Genomic DNA, 24,285 nt, shown 5'->3' with positions numbered 1-24,285 from the left:
AGGGCCAAGTTATGTGACTACGGTGAGTGCTCCCAGACATCAAGGGCTGCTTGCGCATGCAAGCTTTTTGCAGAGTTGACCCAATGTTGTCCTCAAAATGCCAGCCTGCACTTTTTAGCCGTTTAATGATGATTTTCCATTAAGTAAAAACAACCCATTATGCATCCAAAGTCACTTTTAGCAAGGAAGCTCGTGATCATATTTTTGGGGGTGGGACCAGCGGTTCCCCTGCCCCAAATTCCAAACCCATTTCCATCTATTGCTGTGTGCTGATGTCACTTTTTCTTGAGGTAAACCTCATAGACTGTATTAACAGTGCATAGCATCAGACTTCAATAATAATAATAATAATAATAATAATAATAATAATAATAATAAGGTCTTTCACAATACCCTATTATTCTGGCATGTCATAGCTGGTTTTCAAGCAGTAGAAACATAACATTCTGCTATTAGTTTCTTTCTGAGCTTGCCATCCACCCTCAACTCCACTGAAAACAAGCAGATCAATGTGGCTAAATATCACTCTAGTGTGATGAGAAATGATTGCTGGGAGGAGTGCAGAGGCCCTGGTGCATCTACAGCAGCACAACTGGATGCCTTCCTCTGCCCCAGCTGCAACAAAACATGTCTCTCCAGCATCAGTCTCTCCAGCCACAGCAGTTTAGAAAATCTTTCCAGTATGGGATTTCTGAACACCAAGCAAAAGCAACTGAAGGAGGCTTACAATGGGAACATATTTATTGACACAAGACGTTTCATTTTGATAAAAATTTGTTTTTTAAATCATTTGCTTCCAATGTTTCTCCATGCCTCAGAAAGTACTCCCCACCCCTGCAAACCTTCATTTCTACAGCTATGTACATCTTCAGCTACCATATGAAAACGAAACCTATGGAGGAGAGCTTCCTTCTGCATGCGGACAACTTGGCGACCCTACCGAAAGCTACGAAACAACCACGTGAGGCTTAAACGCAGGTATGTGAAACTGCAGACGGTTGATGTCCGAGGGCGAAATAAAAGATGAACAGATTTCACAAAATAATAATCATAATAACAATGACAGCAGCTACAGTTAGTTTACTAAGAACAATCACTGAACTGGATTAAACATTGTGTAAATGCTGGTGTGTAGGAATACCACTGACAATTTCCCTCCTGTTACAATGCTACAGCCTACGTTATTTCACAATTATGTTGTGTGTGCACACGTACACACGCAAGCGAACATTTGCTACTTTTGCATTTCGATAACACAGCAAGTGGACAGAGCATAATTACTCATGAATGTATTTTCAACCAAAATGAGGGGAAAGCCCTACATGAGCCTATCTTTCTATTAAAAAAAAGAGAGTCCTGGAAGATTTTAAACTAGACAAGATGATAGGGGGGAAACCCCTTACACAATGTCTTTGATAACGCTGCAGGGGGAAAGAAGTCAAACATGGTTAATGGAAAGACTGCCTCCCTCTGGGGCAGCTTTCGCTGACAACTCAAAGAGGCCTGTTCACCAGATCATTTGAAAATTAAGTTGACGTTACGGAGGGCAACTTCATAGCTTCTCTGGCAAGCTGCTGTTTGGAAGATGAAAACTGGTCTTGCTCACTGGGGAGGCAAATGCCATACAAGAGCCATTGCCGTCCACAAAAGATAACGCCAGGCTAAATGGATCATTAGTCTGGCTCGGTCTAAGGCAGCTTCATATAAATTGAAAATGCTGAATGGTTGAAGCACAGGAGAACTAAGAAGTACACAAGGAGTTTGACAGACAGCTGTGGTGTGTTACTTTTCAGATTTTACTTTATAAGATGCATTTTGAACTTGCAAGTGCAAAATGGGAACCAGAGCTCTACAAAGGATTAGTTTTTGTTGCCTTAAAACCTCTCAGATGACACAAAATGAAATAATAGAACACTGGACATGCAGTGTCTGGGCTGCAGATCATAGCAGATCCCTGCTTTCCTGAGTATAGCTTGGGGACACCTCTGAATACTATGGGCTGGATAAGAAGGCACTTGCATCCTTACGTATGGATTCACATATGCATGTGGGAGATGATCGACTCCTACATGGGACAATTTTCATTTGTTTATTTGCAAGTTGAAAATGCCAATGAGATGACCATTTTACAAGATGAACAGGAAACTCCAAAGACTATAAAATGGACCAAAAGAATTGCATTAAATTTATCTGGGGAAAATTTGCATTTAGTCCCCATTTCAACTTCCAGGAAAATCCTATACTTTCAACAAGATCCACTCTTTCTTCTTTTCTCACTCCAAATTCCTAGGCTAAAGATTACCTACCAATGCTAGAGAAATAATTTAAGTAGATGTGCCATGGAGCAGTCTAACACATCTTTGTACACTGTCAAACTAAAGTATAGCTGTGTAACTGGTGAAAAGGGACAAAATCAAACTAAGATGAATGAGGCTGTATAATTATATGCCTTTCGCCTAGAAAAACCTACACAAAGAGTCACCTAGCCCCTTTGCTGCAGCGGAGGTCTCTGCTGGGTCAATGACAACACTATGCACTTAGCCTTTTAGGTTTTCTTTAAAAAACAAACAAACAAACACTGATTCCAGATTCTGGGCACTCTCTGAAAAAAAAAGAAGAACCACCTTCCAAGTGATGAGGTGCTTACCCCAATTAAAAAAAGAACTTCACAGCTGTCAACATTACATACCCGATTCAGCACTCCTGCAACAGACCTTCAGACAGGTCTGATGGCTTTTTAAATACTAATCAGTCTCTGCACTTCCTCCCCCCTCTACTGCTCTCCCTAACCACTTAATATCCTTTCAGAGAATGTAACCACAAACTGGATGAGCCCAGCAAGTTGTTCATGCCATCAAGTCAAAAGAAAAAAGAAAAAAGAAAAAGAGAGAGAGAGAGAGAGAGAGAATGAGTTTTGCAGTATAAAGCACTGCATCTTATTTCTGTTTCAACCTCACAATGCCCATTTCTCTCTCTCCTATCAAATAGGAATTCTGTTAATGAGTTTTTTAGGAGGCCATATTGATACTCTTAGAGGGTAACCTCCCTTGTAAAAAAAAGTGTTTGCCTAAACCAAGCCCCTGCTGATTTAAAAACAACAGCTTTAACTGGGCATCGCACATACACCAAACCCACAATTTTGTACTTCTTTTTGTAAAATTGTGCTTTTTTGTGGGCTTTTGGAGGAGACCAGACTTTGTGGGTGTGAGTCTGTCTTCTTCCCGATTTCCACTTTTAGGGTGAAGCAACTTGTTTGGGTGCTGCCCAAAATGATTCTGAAACCGCCACCTGGCAAAAAACAATAGTTGAGAAATCCAGAGATGTCTCGGCAAAGTTGGTTTCCCTCCGCTACTGAATGAGACCCTCATTTCAGTAAGCAGCTGAACGCTTTGCTGCCAGCCTGCCCCCACCCCCCACCCCCAACCGAGGAAGCTCTGCTGTAGGACAAAACTGGAGCACACTAACCAAGGGAAGGAATCTGAAAAATGCTATCACATTTTAAGTACACGGCCGCCACGTTCCCCCGGCCAGCTTACCACCATGCGTGGTCACATTAACAGGCAAGCAAGTGGCATACATCTGTCAAGCCCTACTGAGTTGTTTTATCGTCCTGCCTACCTCTCTGCTTTATGCTGACAGTGACCTTTATTTCTCTCTGTAATAAAGCAGGTAATATTTCAAAGGGTCAGGCAGAGGCAGGCTCAAGACCTTCTCTCTCAGGACATTTATAGGAGGCTCGGGCTTCAGTTCAGGGACAGCTTTTTCCACCTCTTCCAACTTGCTCTCCTCCTCCTCCTCCTCCAACTCCTCGCAATTGTTATCGTCGGAGGGGTTGGAGATCCGGCTGGCAAAGACCTCTTTGTCCAAGAAGACGATGGTTTCCATGCGGCGGCGGCGGATGCGCCTTCGCTTAAACCTCGGCGGGTTCCTGAGGCTGTTGCCGTTTCTGCCTGCTGTTTCCTGGTGAATCAGCTTCTTAATGGTGCTGCGGATAGCAATGCGTGCAAGGTCCTGAAGCGTGCGGACCATCACTGGTGCTGGAAATGTGAGAGAGGGAAGAGTAAGAAGCGTAGGACCTTGGCTGGCATGGACTAAAGAGCAGGCACACTTCCTTAGATCATGGCTCTTTCCATATGAACCTACCTGGACCCTGAGATCACCATTGGAGGCCCTTCTTTGTGTGCCTCCTCCTTGAAAGGTTCGGAGGATGGCAACAAGAGAACGGGGCCTTCTCTGAAGTGGCTCCCTGTCTGTGGAATGCTCTCCCCAGGGACGTTTGCTTGGCGCCTTCATTATACACCATTAGGCACCAGCCAAAAACCAGGCGTTTGGTTGATCCGATTTACATCCTATGCCCTTTTAAAATGTGGTTTTTTTGTGGCAGAGGGGCTATTGGCTTGTTGTTTCTATTTCTATTAGGTATTTTGTGGTTTAATATCTTGATTTTATTCTGTGAACCACCCTGAGACCACCGGGTATAGGGTGGTACAGTGGTACCTCGGGTTAAGTACTTAATTCGTTCCGGAGGTCTGTTCTTAACCTGAAGCACCACTTTAGCTAATGGGGCCTCCTGCTGCCGCCGTGCTGCTGGAGCACAATTTTTGTTCTTATCCTGAAGCAAAGTTCTTAACCTGAAGCACTATTTCTGGGTTAGCGGAGTGTGTAACCTGAAGCGTATGTAACCTGAAGCATATGTAACCCGAGGTACCACTGTATATAAATTCAAATAATAATAATAATAATGATGATGATGATGATGGCTGGAAGAAACTGACAGTCAGGAGTGCACAGCAGCTTTGCCACAGATTTTGCCAGCAAAGCTGGCAGCTGGCTAATCTGTTCCATTCTCAAAGTGGGGCAGGTCACCACACAAGTTGCTGTGTAACTGGTGCCTCCATGCTAGCCAATGCAGTGATGATATCACCAGCATGAGCACACACGGGCAGAACTGAATGCTGGGTGAGTCCTGTTTCCATGGTGAGAAAGTGCACAGCCTAGGGCAAGTCAGACTGCAAGCTATGGCAAAGAGTGCCCACCTCTGAGGAATGTCTCTCTGAGCCTTGCACAGCCCAACCCAACAAATAAACAGACAAATAGAGAAGGTGCATAGATAAGTGGCACACTTACGCAAGTGAACAAGTTTTGACTTCCCCGAATCTGCGTGGTTGGGTTGGATCAGAGGAGCAAAGGAAACAGCTAAGATCTTCTTCGTCTCCCAGGCCAAAGGGCCAGTTCGTGTTATCTTTGTCAGCTGTGTTTGAGAACAAAAACATAAGATAAATCACCTCTTGATAGCAAGAATAGATGGCCTATTTCTCAGCCTTAAAAATGAACCCTCTCCCCTTTCTGCCACACAGCTGGTAATTTGGTGAATTGTGCTCACTGCAAAAAGCAAGGGGTAAATGGTACATTAGGGACGCAGGTGGTGCTGTGGGTAAAAGCCTCAGCGCCTAGGGCTTGCCGATCGAAAGGTCGGCGGTTCGAATCCCTGCGGCGGGGTGCACTCTCGTCGTTCGGTCCCAGCGCCTGCCAACCTAGCAGTTCGAAAGCACCCCTGGGTGCAAGTAGATAAATAGGGACCGCTTACTAGCGGGAAGGTAAACGGCGTTTCCGTGTGCGGCTCTGGCTCGCCAGAGCAGCGATGTCACGCTGGCCACGTGACCCGGAAGTGTCTCCGGACAGCGCTGGCCCCTGGCCTCTTAAGTGAGATGGGCGCACAACCCCAGAGTCTGGCAAGACTGGCCCGTACGGGCAGGGGTACCTTTACCTTTACCTTTTTAAATGGTACATAGGAATGAGAGGACCTGCCGTCCCACAAGCAAACCTTTTCTTCCAATGGCATCACGAGGATCCCACCAACTTTCAGTAAGTTCTTCATGTAATCTTCATGCTCCTTCTGGACTCCCGCACCACAGTAGACACGGTCATATTGAGAGCAGTCTGGAGAGATCTCCAAGCAGTTGCCGGTGACAAAGGAAGGCTCGCAGAATTCAAACCTGAGAAGTGAGTGACGCTTGTAGATGGCACAAGTATTTCACAGGCTGGAGCATCCGAGCCCCCACATATTAAAATATCGATCCTTTAATATCGAGGCAAGCAAAGTATATGGCCAATGCATTCCAGAACTGCAAAATTTGCCATTTTGGAATACTGTTATGGAAACTTGGCAAACACAGTTTTCTAAGGTAGCTGGGGCCGAAATGAGCAATTTACCTTCTTATAAAACCTTCTATCAAAACCAGTATTTAAAAAAACCCCAACACTGCATCGTAAAACAAAAAAGGGCAAGATACCAAGGCTACCAGATGACTTATGGACCTAACCCAAACAAAAACGTCCAACCCAGAGCCACTGTGCTGCATCCTCTATGTGGGCTACAAGCCAGCCCCCCATGCCTTCCACCACTGTCCCCGGTCCCTTCCCAGCTCCCTTGCTCCCAATCAACTACCTCCAGAACGTCATGACGATGGACCTCTCTCCATGATGCTCTGGGACGACTGAATGGCCAGTGCAGGCAGTAGCCTCCTTACCTGGTCTTTGCTCCGCCCCCAGGACACTGCTGATTGGCTGATTTAAACCAAGGCCAGGCAGGAGCACTGCAGCCTCTGCGCCAGCCCAGGGATGGAGCAATGGCAGGCTTTTATGGCATGGCTCCGGAGGCCAGGGAGCCTGTGCTGGGTTGCAAAAACCACCCACCAACGCGACTGTGAGCCGTCATTGTCTACTATTGGCAGCACCTCTCCAGAGTCTCAGGCTGAACTCTTTCCCAGCCATATAAGTTAATTTTAACTGGAGATGCCAGAGACAGAACCTACACCTCTGGTGTACAAAGCAAGAGCTCTGACACTGGGTTATGGCTCCTTCCTGCCTTCTCCCAGAAGTACACTTTCCTTGGGGATGGGGGTCCAGCAGTAAAAGCATGTTTGGTTTGCAGCGTGGTGTGTATCCCTCCTTCTTGCCCAGTGAAACCACAATGTCAATTCCCTGATGGAAAAGCAAGTTTTGGGATGTATGAAAAACAACTCATTTCTTTAGGCAAGCTTACCCTGACACGTAATTTTTATTCTGTATATTTGTTTTTTTGAAAATGCTTGGTAAACATTGTCATATTACATTACAGAGCTTATTATATTTGTAATGTAATAGAAGAATGTTAATAAATAAATAAAACTGGGGAATAAAAGAAAAAGAAAATGCTGGCTTTATCTATATTTTGATAATTTAATTATGTCTACTGTTTTAAAATCTGTTTTTAAAGCTGTTTTTAATCAATATTTTATTACTACTTTATGTAAACCACTTAGAGATTTGGTTAAAATCTTAATTTTAATATTGATAAATAAATAAAAACTTTGCCCACTGCATTGTTTTTATCTCAGAAGCCTTTTCAAAAACTGCATTCCTTTGTAATGTACCATAAAGAACCTGAATAAAATTTCTAGAGTGAACCCAACTAATTGCTTTTGTTTCTAAGCTCAGGCATGTATCAGGTATGTAAAATCCACAAGAGTGGAAGACAGAACTGTTCTCGATTTCTTTCTGCGTCCTAGCACCTAATATGGCATATGCAAGACACCCATATGCATCTTAAACTCACCGTATGCTGCTAACTAGGAGTTACCACCTAGATTGCTACAATCTGTTCTGGAAGTCAGTCAGTTTAAATGCAAATTAGGCATGTCCAATCTTACTTGTCAAAGCTGTCACTGGTTCTGATGAAGAAGTCCAGCTTCTGCTTTGCATATTCTATAACATCAGAGTGAAGCTCTACGCCATGGTTAACGCCGAAAGGGCCTGCATATGTTTAGGGAATGCAAGGGGAAAAAACATTTGAAAAACAACTGGATGGAGAACCAGAATGAATCCAAAAAGCTTTGCTCAGACTCTGAGCTGGTTTTGATCTTCTCTTAAGGTGCAGATACAAAGCAAATTCCTCAAAACTTGAGAGCTGGTTACTAGCATAAACCACCCAACCTGTAGAACTGAATGGCTACAAAATAAGTCCCACATCTCAGTAAAAGTAATAGGCAGGGGGGAACGGATGCCAGTGAGAGGAAAACCACCAAGGGAGCATGAGAAAATACATCTGAAACAAAAGATGTACAAGTTTGGGTGTGGCCAATCCAACACCTGGCTCTTACATGGCTTTTTTGTTTTGGTAAGCTTACCTTATTTTCAAGTTATTAGCAAAGCATATTCAAAAACTTGGAGAATTGCATTTGGAGACTTCTGTTAAGATGCTTACGGATGGTATATTTAGTGAAAGTTACCTTCCCATACAATTAATGGGCTCAAAGGTAGTCCTCCCAAGAGCTTCTGTTTACCTACCCTCTGTTTCTCCAGAGGAAACAAATCTCTCCCATTTCTCTAGACCAGAAGGTCATTTACACCAACACATTTTGACCCAACTAAGCAAGAATCTCCTCTGGTGGGTTTTGCATTTACTTCCATTCTTAGAGCTTCATAACACCATTAGAGAAGGCTGTTTCTCGAAGGGTGGGGGGGAGGCAAATGACAAGCTGCCAACCACCCATTCCTGGTTTTACTTACTGCTGTGCTACAATATGAAGTGGAGCATGAAAAATGAGTGAAGCACAGCAACAGTTGATGGGGATTTCAAGGGCAGGGGGCCATATGCTGTTTTTCTCTGAGCAAGGGAGTAAAGCATCAAGTTTAGGAGAGTCAGCTCAACAATGCAAAATCCAGATTTTTCTCTGCTCATTGAAATTTCACAATATTTTGCACCTGCAGGATCGCTCTGGAGCAGTTTCCATGGCATATGTGTGTGAAAACGTTTTGCCCAAGTGAGTTACCCGCGCACCACCCCAACAGATGACCCTGGAAGCAGAGTATGGAATTTCTGGTATTTGTGGTTCATGGGGCCAGCAATGAGGCACACTGCATGGATGATCAGGTCAGGCAAACATTTTCACATCTATGCACCCTGGGAACTGCTCCAGGGTCCATCTTCGGAATCTAAAAGAATGGTGCTTAAGCCCTTCTAGATACATCCCTGCCATTCAGCAGTTACACTGAAAGCTAAAAAACAAAAACAAGCACTAATTTTGAACTCCAGAAAATAACTGGCACAGTTGCAGCTTGCCCCAATTGTTTATTGCTGAGAACTCCCTTCTATAAGCTATTATTGCTGCTGAAAAACGAAAGGGTGGGTGGGATGAGATGGAGAGAGGAAGAGAGCACACACAGTCGTATTTAGGAACAAACTTCAACAGAAAATGCAGTGTAGCAATTAGTGTTGGGCTTAACGAGTGAGACCACCTGGATTCAAATAGCTGCTCAGTCATAAAACTCACAGGATAGTTAAACACTCTCAGCATAATCTACCCCACAGGGTTGTTGTGAAGTTATAGGGGAGGCAGCATGTGTGCAACGCTTGGCTTCTTGGAGGAAGGATGCATTAAAAATGAAAATAAATAAAATGTTGTAATTAAAAAAAGGAACTTGTTGAATGCAGGTTATTTTAATTGGGAAAGGGAGAGGAGAAGGGTGCTCTCAAAGACTCAGCTGCCGGATAAAAGGCTGTTTATTCTTTCATTACTTGTTAACTGTTCCATTTTTAATGATTTCAAAGTGTGTTGTAAGCCACCCTGGCATTTTCTAAAGCTGAAAGGCTGGGTAAAGATGCTCTAAATAAATAATAAATGTGCAGCAAGGTGCTCAGGCTGTTCCTGCACACACACATACACACATAATTTGGAAAACCAGGCAACCACCTGTGCTTGTGCTGGATGTGTTTCTTTTTCAAACTTTATGGGTTATTATGTGTAGTAGTGAAGAACAGGTACCCCTCCTAGGCACATAACCAACTCTGGTCCTAGAGAGATGCACTGTTCCAAACCAGACACCATGGGGCCATTTGGCACATCATTTGATGTGCAAGATGATTTACTCACCATCTTCTGTCTGAAGTGACCCCACAGAAGAGCAGAATATGGAGTCTTGAAGATGGGAGAGATCTTAAGAGGTTTGAGCATATTACACTGATCCTGGTCCGACTGCACTGGCTACCCATTAGTTACTGGGACCAATTCAAAGTGTTGGTTTTGACCTATAAAGCCTTAAATGGCTCAAGGACTGCCTCTTTCCAAATGTACCTACCCGGACCCTGAGATCATCTTCTGAGGCCCTCCTTCGTGTGTCCCTTCCTCGAGAGGTTTGCAGGGTGGCAACACGAGAACAGGGCCTTCTCTGCAGTGGTGCCCTGTCTGTGGAATACTCTCCACAGGTGTTCGCCTGGCACCTTCATTATCCCCCTTTAGGCGCCAGACAAAAACATTTCTTTTAAACCAGGTCTTGGGTTGATCTGATTTGCATCCTATGCCCTGTTAAAATGTGTTTTTGTTTTGTGGGGAGGGGCTATTGGGTTGGGTTTTTTTTTTTAATGTACTTTGTGGTTTTATATCTTGATTTTATTCTGTGAACCGCCCTGAGTATAGGGCAGTACATAAACTAACTAACTAACTAACTAACCAACCAACCAACCAACCAACCAGTTAGTTAGTGTGAGAGCCAGTGTGGTGTAGTGGTTAAGAGCAGTGGATCCGTAATCTGGTGAACCGGGTTCACGTCCCCGCTCCTCCACATGCAGCTGCTGGGTGACCTTGGGCCAGTCACACTTCTCTGAAGTCTCTCAGCCTCACTCACCTCACAGAGTATTTGTTGTGGGGGAGATTGTTAGCTGCTTTGAGACTCCTTCGGGTAGTGATAAAGCGGGATATCAAATCCAAACTCTTCTTCTTCTAACTAACTAACTAACTAACTAACTAACTAACTAAAAACAACAACCATCCAAACCATAGCTGTCAACTTCTGCCTTTTTTGCGAGGAATCCTATTCGGAATAAAGGAATTTCCCTTTAAAAAAGGGGAAAAGTTGACAGCTATGATCCAAACCCCTTGCTCAATGCTGGAAGCAACTACAGCATCTCAGATAGATGGCTGTCCGGTCTTGGCCGAGAGTCGAGCCTGTCCTGAAGCACCCTGTCCCACTGTCAAATACAGTGGTGCCCTGCAAGACGAAGGCCTCGCAAGACGAAAAACCCGCTAGACGAAAGGGTTTTCCGTTTTGGAGGCGCTTCGCAAAACGAATTTCCCTATGGGCTTGCTTCGCAAGAAGAAAGCCCATAGGGAAATCTCTGGGGACCTCTTTTAAATGCTAGCGGTGGGGAGCAAAGCCTTTTCCCCCCCTCCGGCCTTCAGAAGAGGTCCAGGAAGGCCGGCGGGGGCCGAAAGGCTTTGCTCCCCACCGCCAGCATTTTAAAAGCAGTCCGGGATAGCAGGGAAGCGCTTCCCGCTATCCCGGATGGCTTTTGAAGGCAGGCGGCGGGGGGGGGGGAGCAAAGACTTTCGCCCCCCACCGGCCTTCAGAAGAGGTCCTGGACCTCTTCTGAAGGCGGGCGGGGGGCAAAAGTATTTGCTCCCCCCTGCCTGCCTTCCGGGAGAGCGGAGAAACGCAGCGCTGCGTTTCTCCGCTCTCCCGGGAAGGCAGGCAGGGGGGACAAAGACTTTTGCCCCCCGCCCGCCTTCAGAAGAGGTCCAGGACCTCTTCTGAAGGCCGGTGGGGGGCGAAAGTCTTTGTCCCCCCTGCCTGCCTTCCCGGGGGCTTTTAAATCGCCCCGGGACAGCGGATAATTCCTCCACTGTCCCAGGGCGATTTTAAAATGCTGGCGGGCAGCAGCGCTGCCGCCCGCCAGCATTTTAAGATCACCCCAGACAGCGGAGAAGTCCTTCGCTGTCCCGGGGTTTTTAAAATGCTGGTGGGCGGCAGCGAAGGCTTCGCGGGCAGCAGCGCTGCCGCCCGCCAGCATTTTAAGATCACCCCAGACAGCGGAGACTTCTCCGCTCCCGGGGCGATTTAAAAATGCTGGTGGGCGGCAGCGAAGGCTTCGCGGGCAGCAGCGCTGCCGCCCGCCAGCATTTTAAGATCACCCCAGACAGCGGAGACTTCTCCGCTCCCGGGGTGATTTAAAAATGCTGGTGGGCGGCAGCGAAGGCTTCGCGGGCAGCAGCGCTGCCGCCCGCCAGCATTTTACAATCGCCCCGGGAGCGGAGAAGTCTCCGCTGTCTGGGGTGATCTTAAAATGCTGGCGGGCGGCAGCGCTGCTGCCCGCGAAGCCTTCGCTGCCGCCCACCAGCATTTTAAAAACCCTGGGACAGTGGAGGACTTCTCCACTGTCTGGGGTGATCTTAAAATGCTGGCGGGCGGCAGCGCTGCTGCCCGCCAGCATTTTAAAATCGCCCCGGGAAGTCTCCGCTGTCCCAGGGGCTTTTAAAATGCTGGGGGACGGCAGCGAAGGATTCGCTGCCGCCCGCCAGCATTTTAAGACCGCCCCGGGAAGGCAGGCGGGGGGGGGAGCAAAGACTTTCGCCCCCCACCGGCCTTCAGAAGAGGTCGGGGGACAGACTGTCCCCGGACCTGGTCTGAAGGCGGTTTCCATAGGAACGCATTAATTGATTTTTAATGCATTCCTATGGGAAACCGTGCTTCGCAAGACGAAAAACTCGCAAGACGAAAAGACTTGCGGAACGAATTAATTTCGTCTTGCGAGGCACCACTGTAGCTCTACTGAAACTTGCCACCTTGCAATCTTCACTCCGTAGGTTGTTGTGCCCTCTTAGAGCAACAAAGGACAAGCCTGCTCTACCTTCTGCAAGACAGGACAGCCTTTCAGATATTTGAAGACCACTACAGTAGACCCTCGGGTTAAATTACTCTTGAGTAACGTAAACTTCGGATTGCGAAAGCGGGAAACCCGAAAGTATTTTTCCAGGTTTTGCCACTCACACAGAAGCGCTCTGCACGTCACACACATATGCAGAAGCGCATGCGCAGAAGCACTCTATCACGCCGCACACAGAAGCGGCACCTCTGTATACGGATTTTTCGGGGTGTGCACGGACCCCCGGAATGAATTAAATTCGTATCCAGAGGGTCCACTGTATTATGTTTGTTCTTAATCTTCTCCTCAAAACATGCCCACAGGTTAAACACACCCACCGTACTGTCAGTGGATAAGAATATGTGTTGACCCCACACATTAAGAAACTAGAGTTGCAGGGATCATTTAGCTGATCAAAAGAGTCACTTACCTAAGATGAGCCCAACCATGGAGCTCAGATAGCCAGTGCCACTTCCCAGGTTCAAGAAGGAAAGCCCAGGCTGCAGATCCAGGGCTTCCATGACCTCCGAATAAATGCAAGGAGCAGAAAGGTGGATGTTCCCGTGCTTCCATGCCAAGTCTTTGTACGCATTGTCCTTAAACTCCTCCAGGTAGTAGTCTGCCCGGTCGACAGCCCTGAAGGCCTGCTCCACGAGCTCTGTCCGGATGTACTGAGCCTCTTTCAGGTTGTCAATTAGCTCGTCATTGTCCTCTCCTGCGCTCACAGCACCTCCCATTGTCCACGCTAACAAATTCAAAAACCAATTCTGGAGAGCAGAGGAGGGAAAAAGGAGAAAGTCACTGCACCAGTCAAAGAAAACTGCTCAAGTACAAAAGTCCAGGTGAAGCTAAGTGAACTGTAGAGCATATCCTGCATGTCAAAAGGCACAGAACCAAAATCACTTTCACATATACAAACATCACCAGTTACTGCTCTCCTTTTTGGCTCTGGGGGATTTCAAATACATATGCATATTTATTAGAGCAGAAAAACCCTTTGATATGATATACCAGTGACCCTCCTGGACACTTTTTATTGTGTTGTCAGCTGTTCTGTGAAGTTGCTTCTGGTTATGGAAACATCATGGATTCTGGATAGTTCTATATTGCATTCCCCACACTGAAGCATATTCTGCCTTTTGCCAACATTCGGAGCAGAAAAGCACTAATACTGCATGGAGGAACTTTGAACATTTCTTAGAAGAGGAGGATTGGCGAGACCTCAAGCCTATGTATCACAACAGGTCTGGTCTCACATTTCTTGAGGCTTCTTGAGCCTACTTCTTAACCCCATGCTGCACGGATGGGGAATCTGTGGCCCTCCAGAAGTTGTTGGACTACTGACCATGCTGATGAGTCCAAGAACATCTGGTGGGTCAGATTCCTTATCCCTACCATATTGGTTTTCTAAGTGCCACCACTGGACAATGGATCAAGGAGGGTTCAGTGCAAACTTAAAGCATGTCTTATTGAAGCCTTATTGAATTCAGGCCAGTAGAGTTAGGATTGCAGCCTAAATCAGGAATGGCTGGGTGGGCATTACTCCAAAAACATCCCAAATGACCACTCCTGTTGCTGGAGATTACCTGATGAAGCAACTTGCTCCAAACTAGGAGGTGCTTGCTTGCATGTGGAAGAAAACACAGGTCTCCTTTGTGCTAGTTTGCTGTAGTTTGCTGGAAGGAGAACTTTGCAAATGAGATGGACTGTCAAACAGAACCCCTTCAGATCTCCCATGTAAGCCTCACTTGGCTCTTAAAGAGACATTCTTTAATAATTTATACCCCAGCCAAATGGGGTATAACAACAACAACACCTCGAGAAAATCAGACTCCAAACTGAGCCACGTGTGCATGCCTGAACACATGCACAAGGCAGACTGTGTTGGTAAGAGAAATATGCATAAGACTCTATGTAGACCTACACAAATGCCTGCTTTACAGAGAAAATACAGCCTTTTGTATTAATGTGCATAAGGGAAGAAGAAGAAGATGGAAGGGCAAATGTCTGCCTTAGTGTGGCCAGCTGGCCAATTAGAAAAATAGCAATTTGACCTAAAAGCTAAAATAGAAATAGTCAAAAATCCTCCTAGGTGAACCTGGCATGCCCTTAAAGTAGTACCTTGGCTCCCAGCCTTATAATCAACTGAGGCTGTAGCTCTAGTTATAAACAAAATATACCAGAGGGATGGCAAACAGACTCAAACCAAAACCTTACTGTTAAGGCAAATGTACAAACACCACACCAACACCCAGAGGTGAATGGTAGTGGGGTTAGAGAGCAATTTCGAGATCACTGCAGTGATCTGTACCACAATATAATATGCAACAATCTTTGAACAATACCAGCCCTTTTTAAAAGAACCTGTTCTAATGGGAAATAACTTAATTTGCAATGCCAAAGCTGTCTCATTTTTCTCTACAGACAGCTAACATTTCATACTGGAAGAGCACAACATGAATTTTTATTTACAGTGCTTTTTCTGGCAAGAACTGCAGAAGCGGCAAATTCAGTGTTTGTTCCTGCTTTAGAAGGTTCTGCCTCAGCTTCATTGTTGCATGTATTCAGCAGAAACAACGTTTCAACCGTGCACATCAAAAACTTAGGAACAGCACCAGAAGGTACTGCAAAATCTAACCAAGGCACAGGTGATTATGATCACCCTTGCAGAAATCTTGAGCATCTTTGAAACAATTCTCATCAGCAATGCTCAGACTCATTACCACAAAAGTAAACCAGACTTTGCACACATTGAGTTTAAAATTTATGCACAATGCATTCCTCCGTTTGTATATGCCTGCTTATCTCCATGTTTTGACTATAAACTGCATATTTGACTGTGCTCAGAATTTGACACCGAGACAGTGTAATCTCTTTAGCACAGATACCCTTTGGGCAATAGAGGAGTTAAGGCAGCAACAGAATAGAAGTATTCCATGAGACCTATTTGATTCAGGGATGACCATCAAGTGCCCCACCCCCACCTATGCCCCTGTAGTAGCTAAATTTGTAACTTTAAGCCCCATACAAGCTCCTCCTGGTTGCCTTTAGAGGTGTAAGTGCCCTTTCCGGAAAGGCTCAGTGCCAGGATGAGATTTCAGCCCCTGCTAACTATGTATATGTTGACAAAGAGGTAAAAGGGATGATAACTTGGCCATTTGCTTCTGCATTCTTCCCCAGACTGGCCTTCTGACCAATCTAGTTGTTGATTAACTGGTCCAGCAGATACCTGAAGAACCAAGAGGGCATCCAGCACAAGAAGCCTCTGCTGCATCTAGTCCAGAGTCGTATTTTCCAATGGCCAGCCAGACTGATGTTGTTGGGAAGCCCAGAAGCATTGCATGAAGATATTAACTCTCTCCTTTACCCCCAATAACTGGTATTCAATGCATATGACATATGAACCCTACAGGCATTAGTCAGCGTATTGGTGGCAGTCAAATCCTTCGAAAAACTTACTTTTTCCTCAACAGAAACACAGCCCAAAGACTTTGCTTATATTTCGGTAGAGCTCCCCTACCTTCATTTGTCTTCCTGTTGAAATTAATTTGTAAGTTCTTTGGGGCAAGGGCCTGTCTTCTTCTTTCCGGCGTTGGGCTGTGTTGCTCGGTAAAGCACCAGGCACAATAATTGTGCAGTACAGTGGCACCTCTGGATGCGAACAGGATCCGTTCCAGAGCCCCGTTCGCATCCTGAAGCGAATGTAACACGCAACTGCGCGTCTGTGCGTGTCGCGTTTTGCCGCTTCCACACATGATGTCATTTTGAGCATCTGCGCATGCGGCGAAACCTGGAAGCAACGTGTTCCGTTACTTCCGGGTTGCCACGGAGTGCAACCCAAAAATGCTTAACCTGAAGCGTATTCATCCCGAGGTATGACTGTAAAAATTAAGGTGGTAACATACAATCCTCACATTATCGAAATGTGTACCTCCAGCTGTGAAGGGACTAACTGTTGCTTTCTAGAAAAGAGAAACCTAACAGAGTCTAGAAATTCCTATTCAGTGTGAAGTATGTGGCTGCAGAAAATATTCCAGGCATGGAGAGCTAACCTCCCAACAGCATCCCAAGGGTGATTTAAGTTTGAATGCACCTCTTTCCAGCTTTCTCCTTCTGACCTTTAATACAGCTTAGGCCTTATTTACATACACCCACAATAGAAGAGGCTTAACCTCTCTCTCCACCCCATTTGCTTTCCATTCTTCACAAAGCAACACGATCACAAAGTCAAAAAGCACCCCAACACAGGGCAGCTGCCATCTGACCTGGCGGCAGTCCAGTCACAGGGCTATTAGCATGCCTCTGCATGCTCTCTTCTGCCACTACAAGAGAGAATTGGTTTGTGGCCAACCCAGGGCACACTTGCTGAAAACAGAGTCTCCTGTCCACGTTGCCCTAACACAGAGGAACTGTGTAGCACAGGGAGAGAGGGTGGCGGGTGGTAACGAATAGTCTTCCCACAACACAGAGCAATGCTCCTTTTGCAGCCAAGACCTGCTGCAGACACCCTGGATTCAAAATGCATTAGAGCCACTGAATGATTTGTGCATTCCATTTGTTTTCTGGCACTAGAATTACAGCGGCTGGCAGCTGCCCCATGCCTCGTGCGTAGATACGGAACCAAAACACTGTTATGTGGACTAAATGGTACAAATAATTAGGTGGAGTTACAGAACTTTGCACGTCTGTCTGGATACTCACTGGATGCCACCTGGAAAAATGAAATACTTTTAATGATCAAAGTTCAGATCTCAAAGCCAATAGTAACATTTTCAGTAGACCAGGACGAACCTTCATAGTTTATTCTAGAAATGGTGACGGATAAGGCCGTATCATAATGGGTGAAAGAGGGAAATTTGCATTTACTGATAAACTTCTACAGCAGCTCTCATTGCAACAGTTAACTAAGAGTCCCTAGGACTAAAGCAGGACACAATGCTCATACCATCAGTGATATTGGAGGTAAACTGCGGGTGAATACTGTTTCACTTCGTAAGTTTCTGGCTCTAGCCAAAGGCCATGACAAACTTGTTTTAAGCAATAGTAATAATAAACAGAATACATTCATAATATAAAAATCTGCAAACATTCTGCCAAGTTCCTGATCATTAAAACACATTTTTCTTTGTGTACCTCTGATAACTACAATTCTAGTATTATTTTGCCTTTTTAAAATCCAGTTTGCCAGCATTCATTATGAAAGGGGGAGAAGTTACCAAAGACACTAACAAACTCAAATCTAGCTTCGATTTCAGATTAAACCTCCAAATCGTCACATAAATTTATAGTGACCCCTTTTTGCTGAATTATTTTTTTTCTGCAGCCAGAACATAGAGGATCACTATTTGTTATGAAGCTATTAGTGTCACTCAAAAGAAACCAAACCATTTCTGTCAAGGTGTGTGACTGCTTGCTTGTGGGACCAAAGGTTTTAGAAAGAAATCTCTTGGATCACTATATAAGGGACAGGCTAAAATATAATGAGTGATGTCTTCCACCTGAGACTGACTATAAATACAAAGTCTGTCTGCATATGGAACCTTGTTGTAGAGACTATCCAAGACTGCAGAGGGCATCACTTCGAAACACAGCCCAATATAGGCCTTTCTTAAGGAAACTGGTGAAAGTTTGGTTAGATAATTAGGTCAAAACGCTCTGTTCTCAGGAACGGATACCAAGGAGGAAAAACAGTGTCTCTAAATAGTTGCAGGTCCCTTCTAGATTCTATCCAGGAGAGCAAATCCCTTAGCTTACACTTATTCAAGGTCAAAGCAGAGCTCAGCTCTGGTAAATAATAACAGTCTAAAACATGTTGACAAGCTGCTTTCCAGGGTTTGTTATCACCCAATTCCATAAAGCAGGGAAAAGTTCAATAGACATAATAGCTATTTTAAAAATATACTTTAACTGAGTGTAGTCTGCTCTTGCCTTTAATTGTTGATCACCTGGATTCTGAGGGCAGCTCTTTTTAGGGAAGCTTTTAATGTTTGACGGACTACTGTATTGTAACATTTTGTTGGAAGCTGCCCAGAGTGGCTGGGGAAACCCAGCCGGATGGGCGGGGTATAAATAATAAAATTATTATTATTATTATTATTTACGAGGAAGCACTGCTCAAATTCCCGAGTAAGCTTTCGAAAAACATTATTCTGCAGTTTCCAAAACTTTAATGGAGTTCAAATCAGAGCCTCAGATTTCAATGCCATAGTAAGCATTTCTCTATCAAGTATCTTTGGGGCAAGTTCAACCAGTCCTTTATTGTAAAAGAACTTCATCTGCAGTGTCAGAAGCAAGGGGGGGGGGGGGAGGAGTGAAATTTTAGAGCGGGGTGGGAAACCTATGGCTTTCAAGATGTGCTGCACTACAACTCCCATTGTCTCTGAACACTGGTTATACTGGGTTGTGCTGATGAGGAATGGGACAGCAATAATAGCTAGAGGGCCATCCCTGTTTTCAACCCGAAAGCCCCTGAGATGGTGTGGTAACATTAGGTGGTCTTATTATCAAAAGGAGTAGGGGGGCTGGCTGCATCATCCCACTGTCATAAGGCTTGGCAGGGGGTTGGACTCGATGGCCCTTGTGGTCTCTTCCAACTCTATGATTCTATGATTGGGGTACTGCACCCATTGCTCTGGAGGCTGGGACTGGAAATAGAAAGAACTAATATTATGGTAACCCATTCTCACAAGAGAGGACTTACCAAGGACACATTCAGGAGAGAAACCATTTAAGTGTGCTGTATGTGGAAAGAGCTTCATAATGAAAGAACCCACATAGGGGAGAAACCATTTAAATGCATAGAGTTTCAGAGGAACTTTTGTGGGAGTGGTAACCTTACTCAGCATTGAAAAGCACAGATGGGAGAATTTGCCTGAACGCAAACAGTTGCTGTGGTCCAAGGGGTGACTTTGGGTCACAGTCCCAGGAGAAAACTGCCTCTCAGCAGAACACTCACCCCAATGGGCTCCCCAGAGCAATGCATTTTGAACCAGCATAGCTTGTTCTTGGCAGGATGCCCAGGAGAGGAGGAGTTTGCAGGCACTGGTGAGAGACTTGGGGAAGGTGAATAAGATCTCTCACACCTTCCATTGGTTGTCCTTACCTGGAGGCTTTCCCCCTTCTGCAGCACAGATCAGAAAAGTGCCAAGAGCCAGGTGGCAGCAGAGTGTATTGAGCTCCAATTTGTGTTATGTAGCAACTCTATAACTAGGCCTTTGGCTGATTAAGCAATCTATGGTCTTTTAAATGTGGTTGTGGGTGGGGGTTATTGGTTGTTGTTGTTGTTATATGTATTTTGTGTTTTCATTTTGTATTTTTATGCTGTATACTGCCTTGTAATCTTCAGATGAAGGGTGGCTTATAAATTTAATTACTATTATTAATATTAATGTTTAGCTTGCATTGGAGATTGGAGAGGCTTGGGGTTGGGAGAATTATCACAAAGCCATGGATGACAACAGCAAAATTTTTAAAATGTACCCATTACTCTGGAGAAAGTAATTCGGTTGGCATCCTTCTGTCTTGGGAGACAATGGAGGAATATGCCTTTGTGGCTGTTGGAAGGTTGCAGTGCCTGCTGTGACTGCAGAGACCGATACAGGAGAGACATGTTTTGTTGCAGTTGGGGCAGATGAAGGCATCTGGTTGTGCTGCAGCAGCTGCACCACGGTGTTTCTTTTCTCTGTTCTTCCCAGTAGTCATTTCTCCTCTGGTCATCACTATTGATACATGACTTGACTGCCTGTCTCCAGGCTCTGCAGTGGCAGAGTGAAAACTATGAGAGGGTGACCCACAACTTTAGAATCATAGAATCATAGAGTTGGAAGAGACCACAAGGGCCATCGAGTCCAACCCCCTGCCAAGCAGGAAACACCAGCAGAGCACTCCTGACATATGGTTGTCAAGCCTCTGCTTAAAGACCTCCAAAGAAGGAGACTCCACCACACTCCTTGGCAGCAAATTCCATTGTCGAACAGCTCTTACTGTCAGGAAGTTCTTCCTAATGTTTAGGTGGAATCTCCTTCTTGTAGTTTGGATCCATTGCTTCGTGTCCGCTTCTCTGGAGCAGCAGAAAACAACCTTTCTCCCTCCTCTATGTGACATCCTTTTATATATTTGAACATGGCTATCATATCACCCCTTAACCTCCTCTTCTCCAGGCTAAACATGCCCAGCTCCCTTAGCCGTTCCTCATAAGGCATCGTTTCCAGGCCTTTGACCATTTTGGTTGCCCTCCTCTGGACACGTTCCAGTTTGTCAGTGTCCTTCTTGAACTGTGGTGCTCAGAACTGGACACAGTACTCCAGGTGAGGTCTGACCAGAGCAGAATACAGTGGCACTATTACTTCCCTTGATCTAGATGCTATACTCCTATTGATGCAGCCCAGAATTGCATTGGCTTTTTTAGCTGCCACATCACACTGTTGGCTCATGTCAAGTTTGTGGTCAACCAAGACTCCTAGATCACTTTGTGTAGACGGTAGTGAAAAAGAACTGCGGTTTTATGCCCATTATCTTGGAAGTTGGGCTAGAAAGATACACATTATGGGGTCTCATTATAAGAGTGAGAAAAAGAGCTGGCTTGTCCCATTACCAAGCTGAGAAGAATCAGGTACTTTATTGTGGAGGTGGGGTGAATAAGGGAGTAAAGGAAGTTATGGGGTATTTTTATTACAAGAAAAGTGGGGAAAGGGGGGGAAAGGGCTGCCAGGCCCAGTGGGGGGGGGGAGGAAAGAGGGATTTTTAAAAGTGTGGTGAGAGGGAAAGAAGTTATGGAGTTCTATCCTCAAGGTGGGGGACGGGGACGGGGGGAGAGAAGGCGTAGAAAGACCCCAGTCCCATGGCAGGTAGGCAATATGTGTGGAGTGGGATTTTATAGCCTTTATTCTAATTACTTGCAGAAGGGAGAAAGTGAATCAAAGCAGAGAAATTCTCAAGTGCTGTCATTTGGGCTGCAACATTCACCTCACTTATCAGGGAGTAATGAGTAAGCCCTACTAAATTCAGTAGAACTTACTTCTGAGTAGACATGGTTAGGATTGTGCTGTTGCTATCTTAATAGCGCCCTGTCTTTTACGGCAAATCCTCACAAGGTGTCTTAAAATAAATTCTAAAAAACTGACTACAGCAACAGCAGAAGCAAGCTGGACTAAAAGCGGATATGTGAGGAGCTGTAGGCAATGGCAGAATAGGGACCATTCAGAGTAAAGATGCCAAATCAACTGCTCCGTGGGGCAGGAGAAATACAGAGCAGCAGCCTTACATAAACCCCACTGTGTCCAGTTGTGATTACTCTTAAGGTTAGCAGGCGTAGGGGTTGCAGCCTTGGTTTATACCAGTGGCTTCCCAAACTTTCTTGAGGCTGCCCTCCCTCTTCTCAGTGCCATGAAACCTACCCTATTAAAAAAAAAGCATTTTTTTATTCCTGAAGAGGAATATGTTGTGAAATTTTGATGTGAAACTAATATTTTTTTTTGTTTTTGTTTTTTTCTTTTGATGTAAATTAATAAAAATTCATTAAAAAAAAAAAGCATTATGCAGAACAGCACTTTGCAGGACCCGCTAAGTCAAGCAAGCACAACAAAACCGGGGAAAAGAATCAGCAACAGTTAATTGCACGCCAATTAAAACCACTTAAATTTAATTCGGGCGAGGCTGCTGTGCTTGACCCAGAGGTACCAGCCCTTTCAAAGCCTGGTCTTTTTTTACACTTCCAAAGGAGGAGACACCCCCACATCACCCCAGCCCACCCCCTTGGGTCACCCCAAAGCCCCCTCCCATGACCTTGGAGTCTGGGGTGGGGGGGTGTGACTGGGGGGAAGGAGGACGAGTGTCACCCCATAACAAAGTGCCTCTCTCCCCCCTCCAAGAAGGAAGCCCTTTCTGGGCCCTGCACCACCATGGAGACAGGAGACTGGGGAGGAGGAGACCCCCCAACCTGGGCGGGGGGCGGGGCAAGCACCCCATTGGCTGTTGTGGTAAACAAATTGGGGGGGGGGGAAGAGAAAGGGCCGGGGCCTTTTCTGCCAGGCGGGGACGAGGCGCCCTTTGTCACGGGATAAGGGGGGGGGGGTCCTATTATGATCTGGAGCCCCCCCCCAAGACTGACAGAAAGGAAGGGGGAGGGGTCTCCTTGCCCCTTCAAGCTTACCTGTTCCTCCAGCGCCAACTGCCGCCGCCGCCGCCGCCCCTTCAGGCCTCCGCACGCCGAGTCTCTCGCCCCCCCGCAGCTGTAAACAGTCGCCCAGCTGGAGAAACAGCCCCCCTCAGGGCAGCGGCACCACTGCGCAGGCGCCAACGGCACGGGGCGGGCAGACGGAGCGACGCGGCGGACAGGGAGGGAAGGAGAGTTGGTGGGAGTGGAATGGTCCATTTGTGGATGGAGGGGACGCCCGCCTTTCGGAAAAGGGGAGGGAAGTACCACTGGGTGCGGGGGAGAGGGGCGGCGCGGGCGAAGGAAGGCGGCTGGTGATGACGAAGGACGGCGGCCTAGGCGCCCATGGAAGGGTTAATGGGGGGCGGGGGCGGGGAGGACTTTGAGGCCACCCGCCTTTCTAAAATGTTATCTGCCGTTATATTACTTACCATGTATTTAATTAGTTTTTGTTCGTTTGTTTATTACGTATTAGTAGGGCTTTAAAATTGTGTGTTGCTTATTAGCTATTATTAATGTATGTTTTTAAAAAATAGTATTTTATTTATTATGCATTACTAGGTTTTTTAAAATACTTATTTTATTAGGTCTTTTTAAAAAAATATTTAGTTGGTTTTTTTTAAAGAAAATATAATTTATCATTGGGTTTTAAAAATATTTATTATTAGGTGTTTATATATATATATATATATATGGTTTTTATTATTTGATTTTTTTTAAAAAAAGTACCCTTCACTATTAAGGTGCCAGTGTGTGTGTGTGTGTGTGTGTGTATAGTATAGTATAGTATAGTATAGTATAGTATAGTATAGTATCAGCAGCCTATACAGTGGTACCTTGGGTTACATACGCTTCAGGTTACAGACTCCGCTAACCCAGAAATAGTGCTTCAGGTTAAGAACTTTGCTTCAGGATGAGAACAGAAATCACGTGGTGGCAGCGTGGCGGCAGCAGGAGTCCCCATTAGCTAAAGTGGTGCTTCAGGTTAAGAACAGTTTCAGGTTAAGTACGGACCTCCGGAACGAATTAAGTACTTAACCCGAGGTACCACTGTACAATAAGATGTATGACACCATAAGAACAGTTGATATACAATTAACATGATCAAACCAGACAATCTGAATGAATGTGAACGGTTACATAAACCAGCCTGCATTTTTAAAAAAGTTGTCCAAGGCGCTCCTGCCCGCACCTTCTGTGAGGGAAGAAGCATCCTGGTGCTTGTCTCCAGACTGGAACTAAGCTGGTCCTAGGAGGCCAGAGTTTGGGGAAAAATGAGACAATTAACATATCTTATTATTTAGTTTCATAACCACATACATATAGATGGTCTGATTCAGCAGGACTCTTCTTAGGCCTCACTTGTTGAATTTCTACCCGTGAAGTCGTTATTAGCTACAGCAGCTGTTCCCGAAAAAAAGATTTCTAGAATCAATAAATTGTAAAGTTGGAA

The 24,285-nt window shown here is 45.4% G+C and overlaps 1 protein-coding gene across 1 annotated transcript; it reads right to left on the bottom strand.

Annotated features, from left to right (window-relative positions):
* Positions 1 to 723: 723 nt before the first annotated feature.
* Positions 724 to 23,001, bottom strand: PCMTD2 (protein-L-isoaspartate (D-aspartate) O-methyltransferase domain containing 2). The gene is made up of 6 exons (XM_083744515.1): positions 22,830 to 23,001; positions 13,110 to 13,446; positions 7,692 to 7,794; positions 5,825 to 5,996; positions 5,128 to 5,251; positions 724 to 4,037 (listed from the first exon to the last, which is right to left on the bottom strand). The coding sequence occupies exons 2-6, from the start codon at positions 13,414 to 13,416 to the stop codon at positions 3,646 to 3,648; spliced, it is 1,098 nt and encodes a 365-aa protein (XP_083600641.1). The 5' UTR covers positions 13,417 to 13,446; positions 22,830 to 23,001; the 3' UTR covers positions 724 to 3,645.
* Positions 23,002 to 24,285: the final 1,284 nt, after the last annotated feature.

This window comes from Podarcis gaigeae (genome assembly GCF_964106915.1).
Source record: "Podarcis gaigeae genome assembly, chromosome: 6".
Lineage (NCBI taxonomy): Eukaryota > Metazoa > Chordata > Lepidosauria > Squamata > Lacertidae > Podarcis > Podarcis gaigeae.
This window is presented reverse-complemented; position numbering and strand designations above follow the sequence as displayed.

Bases quoted from the DNA above. Each gene is read 5' to 3' on its own strand.
- PCMTD2 (XM_083744515.1), bottom strand. From the start codon at position 13,416: ATGGGAGGTGCTGTGAGCGCAGGAGAGGACAATGACGAGCTAATTGAC. The intron at 5,997-7,691 runs GTAAGATTGGAC...CTCACTTCTCAG, and splicing joins ACCAGTGACAGCTTTGACAA to GTTTGAATTCTGCGAGCCTT. The intron at 5,252-5,824 runs GTTTGCTTGTGG...TCTCAAACACAG, and splicing joins TGATGCCATTGGAAGAAAAG to CTGACAAAGATAACACGAAC.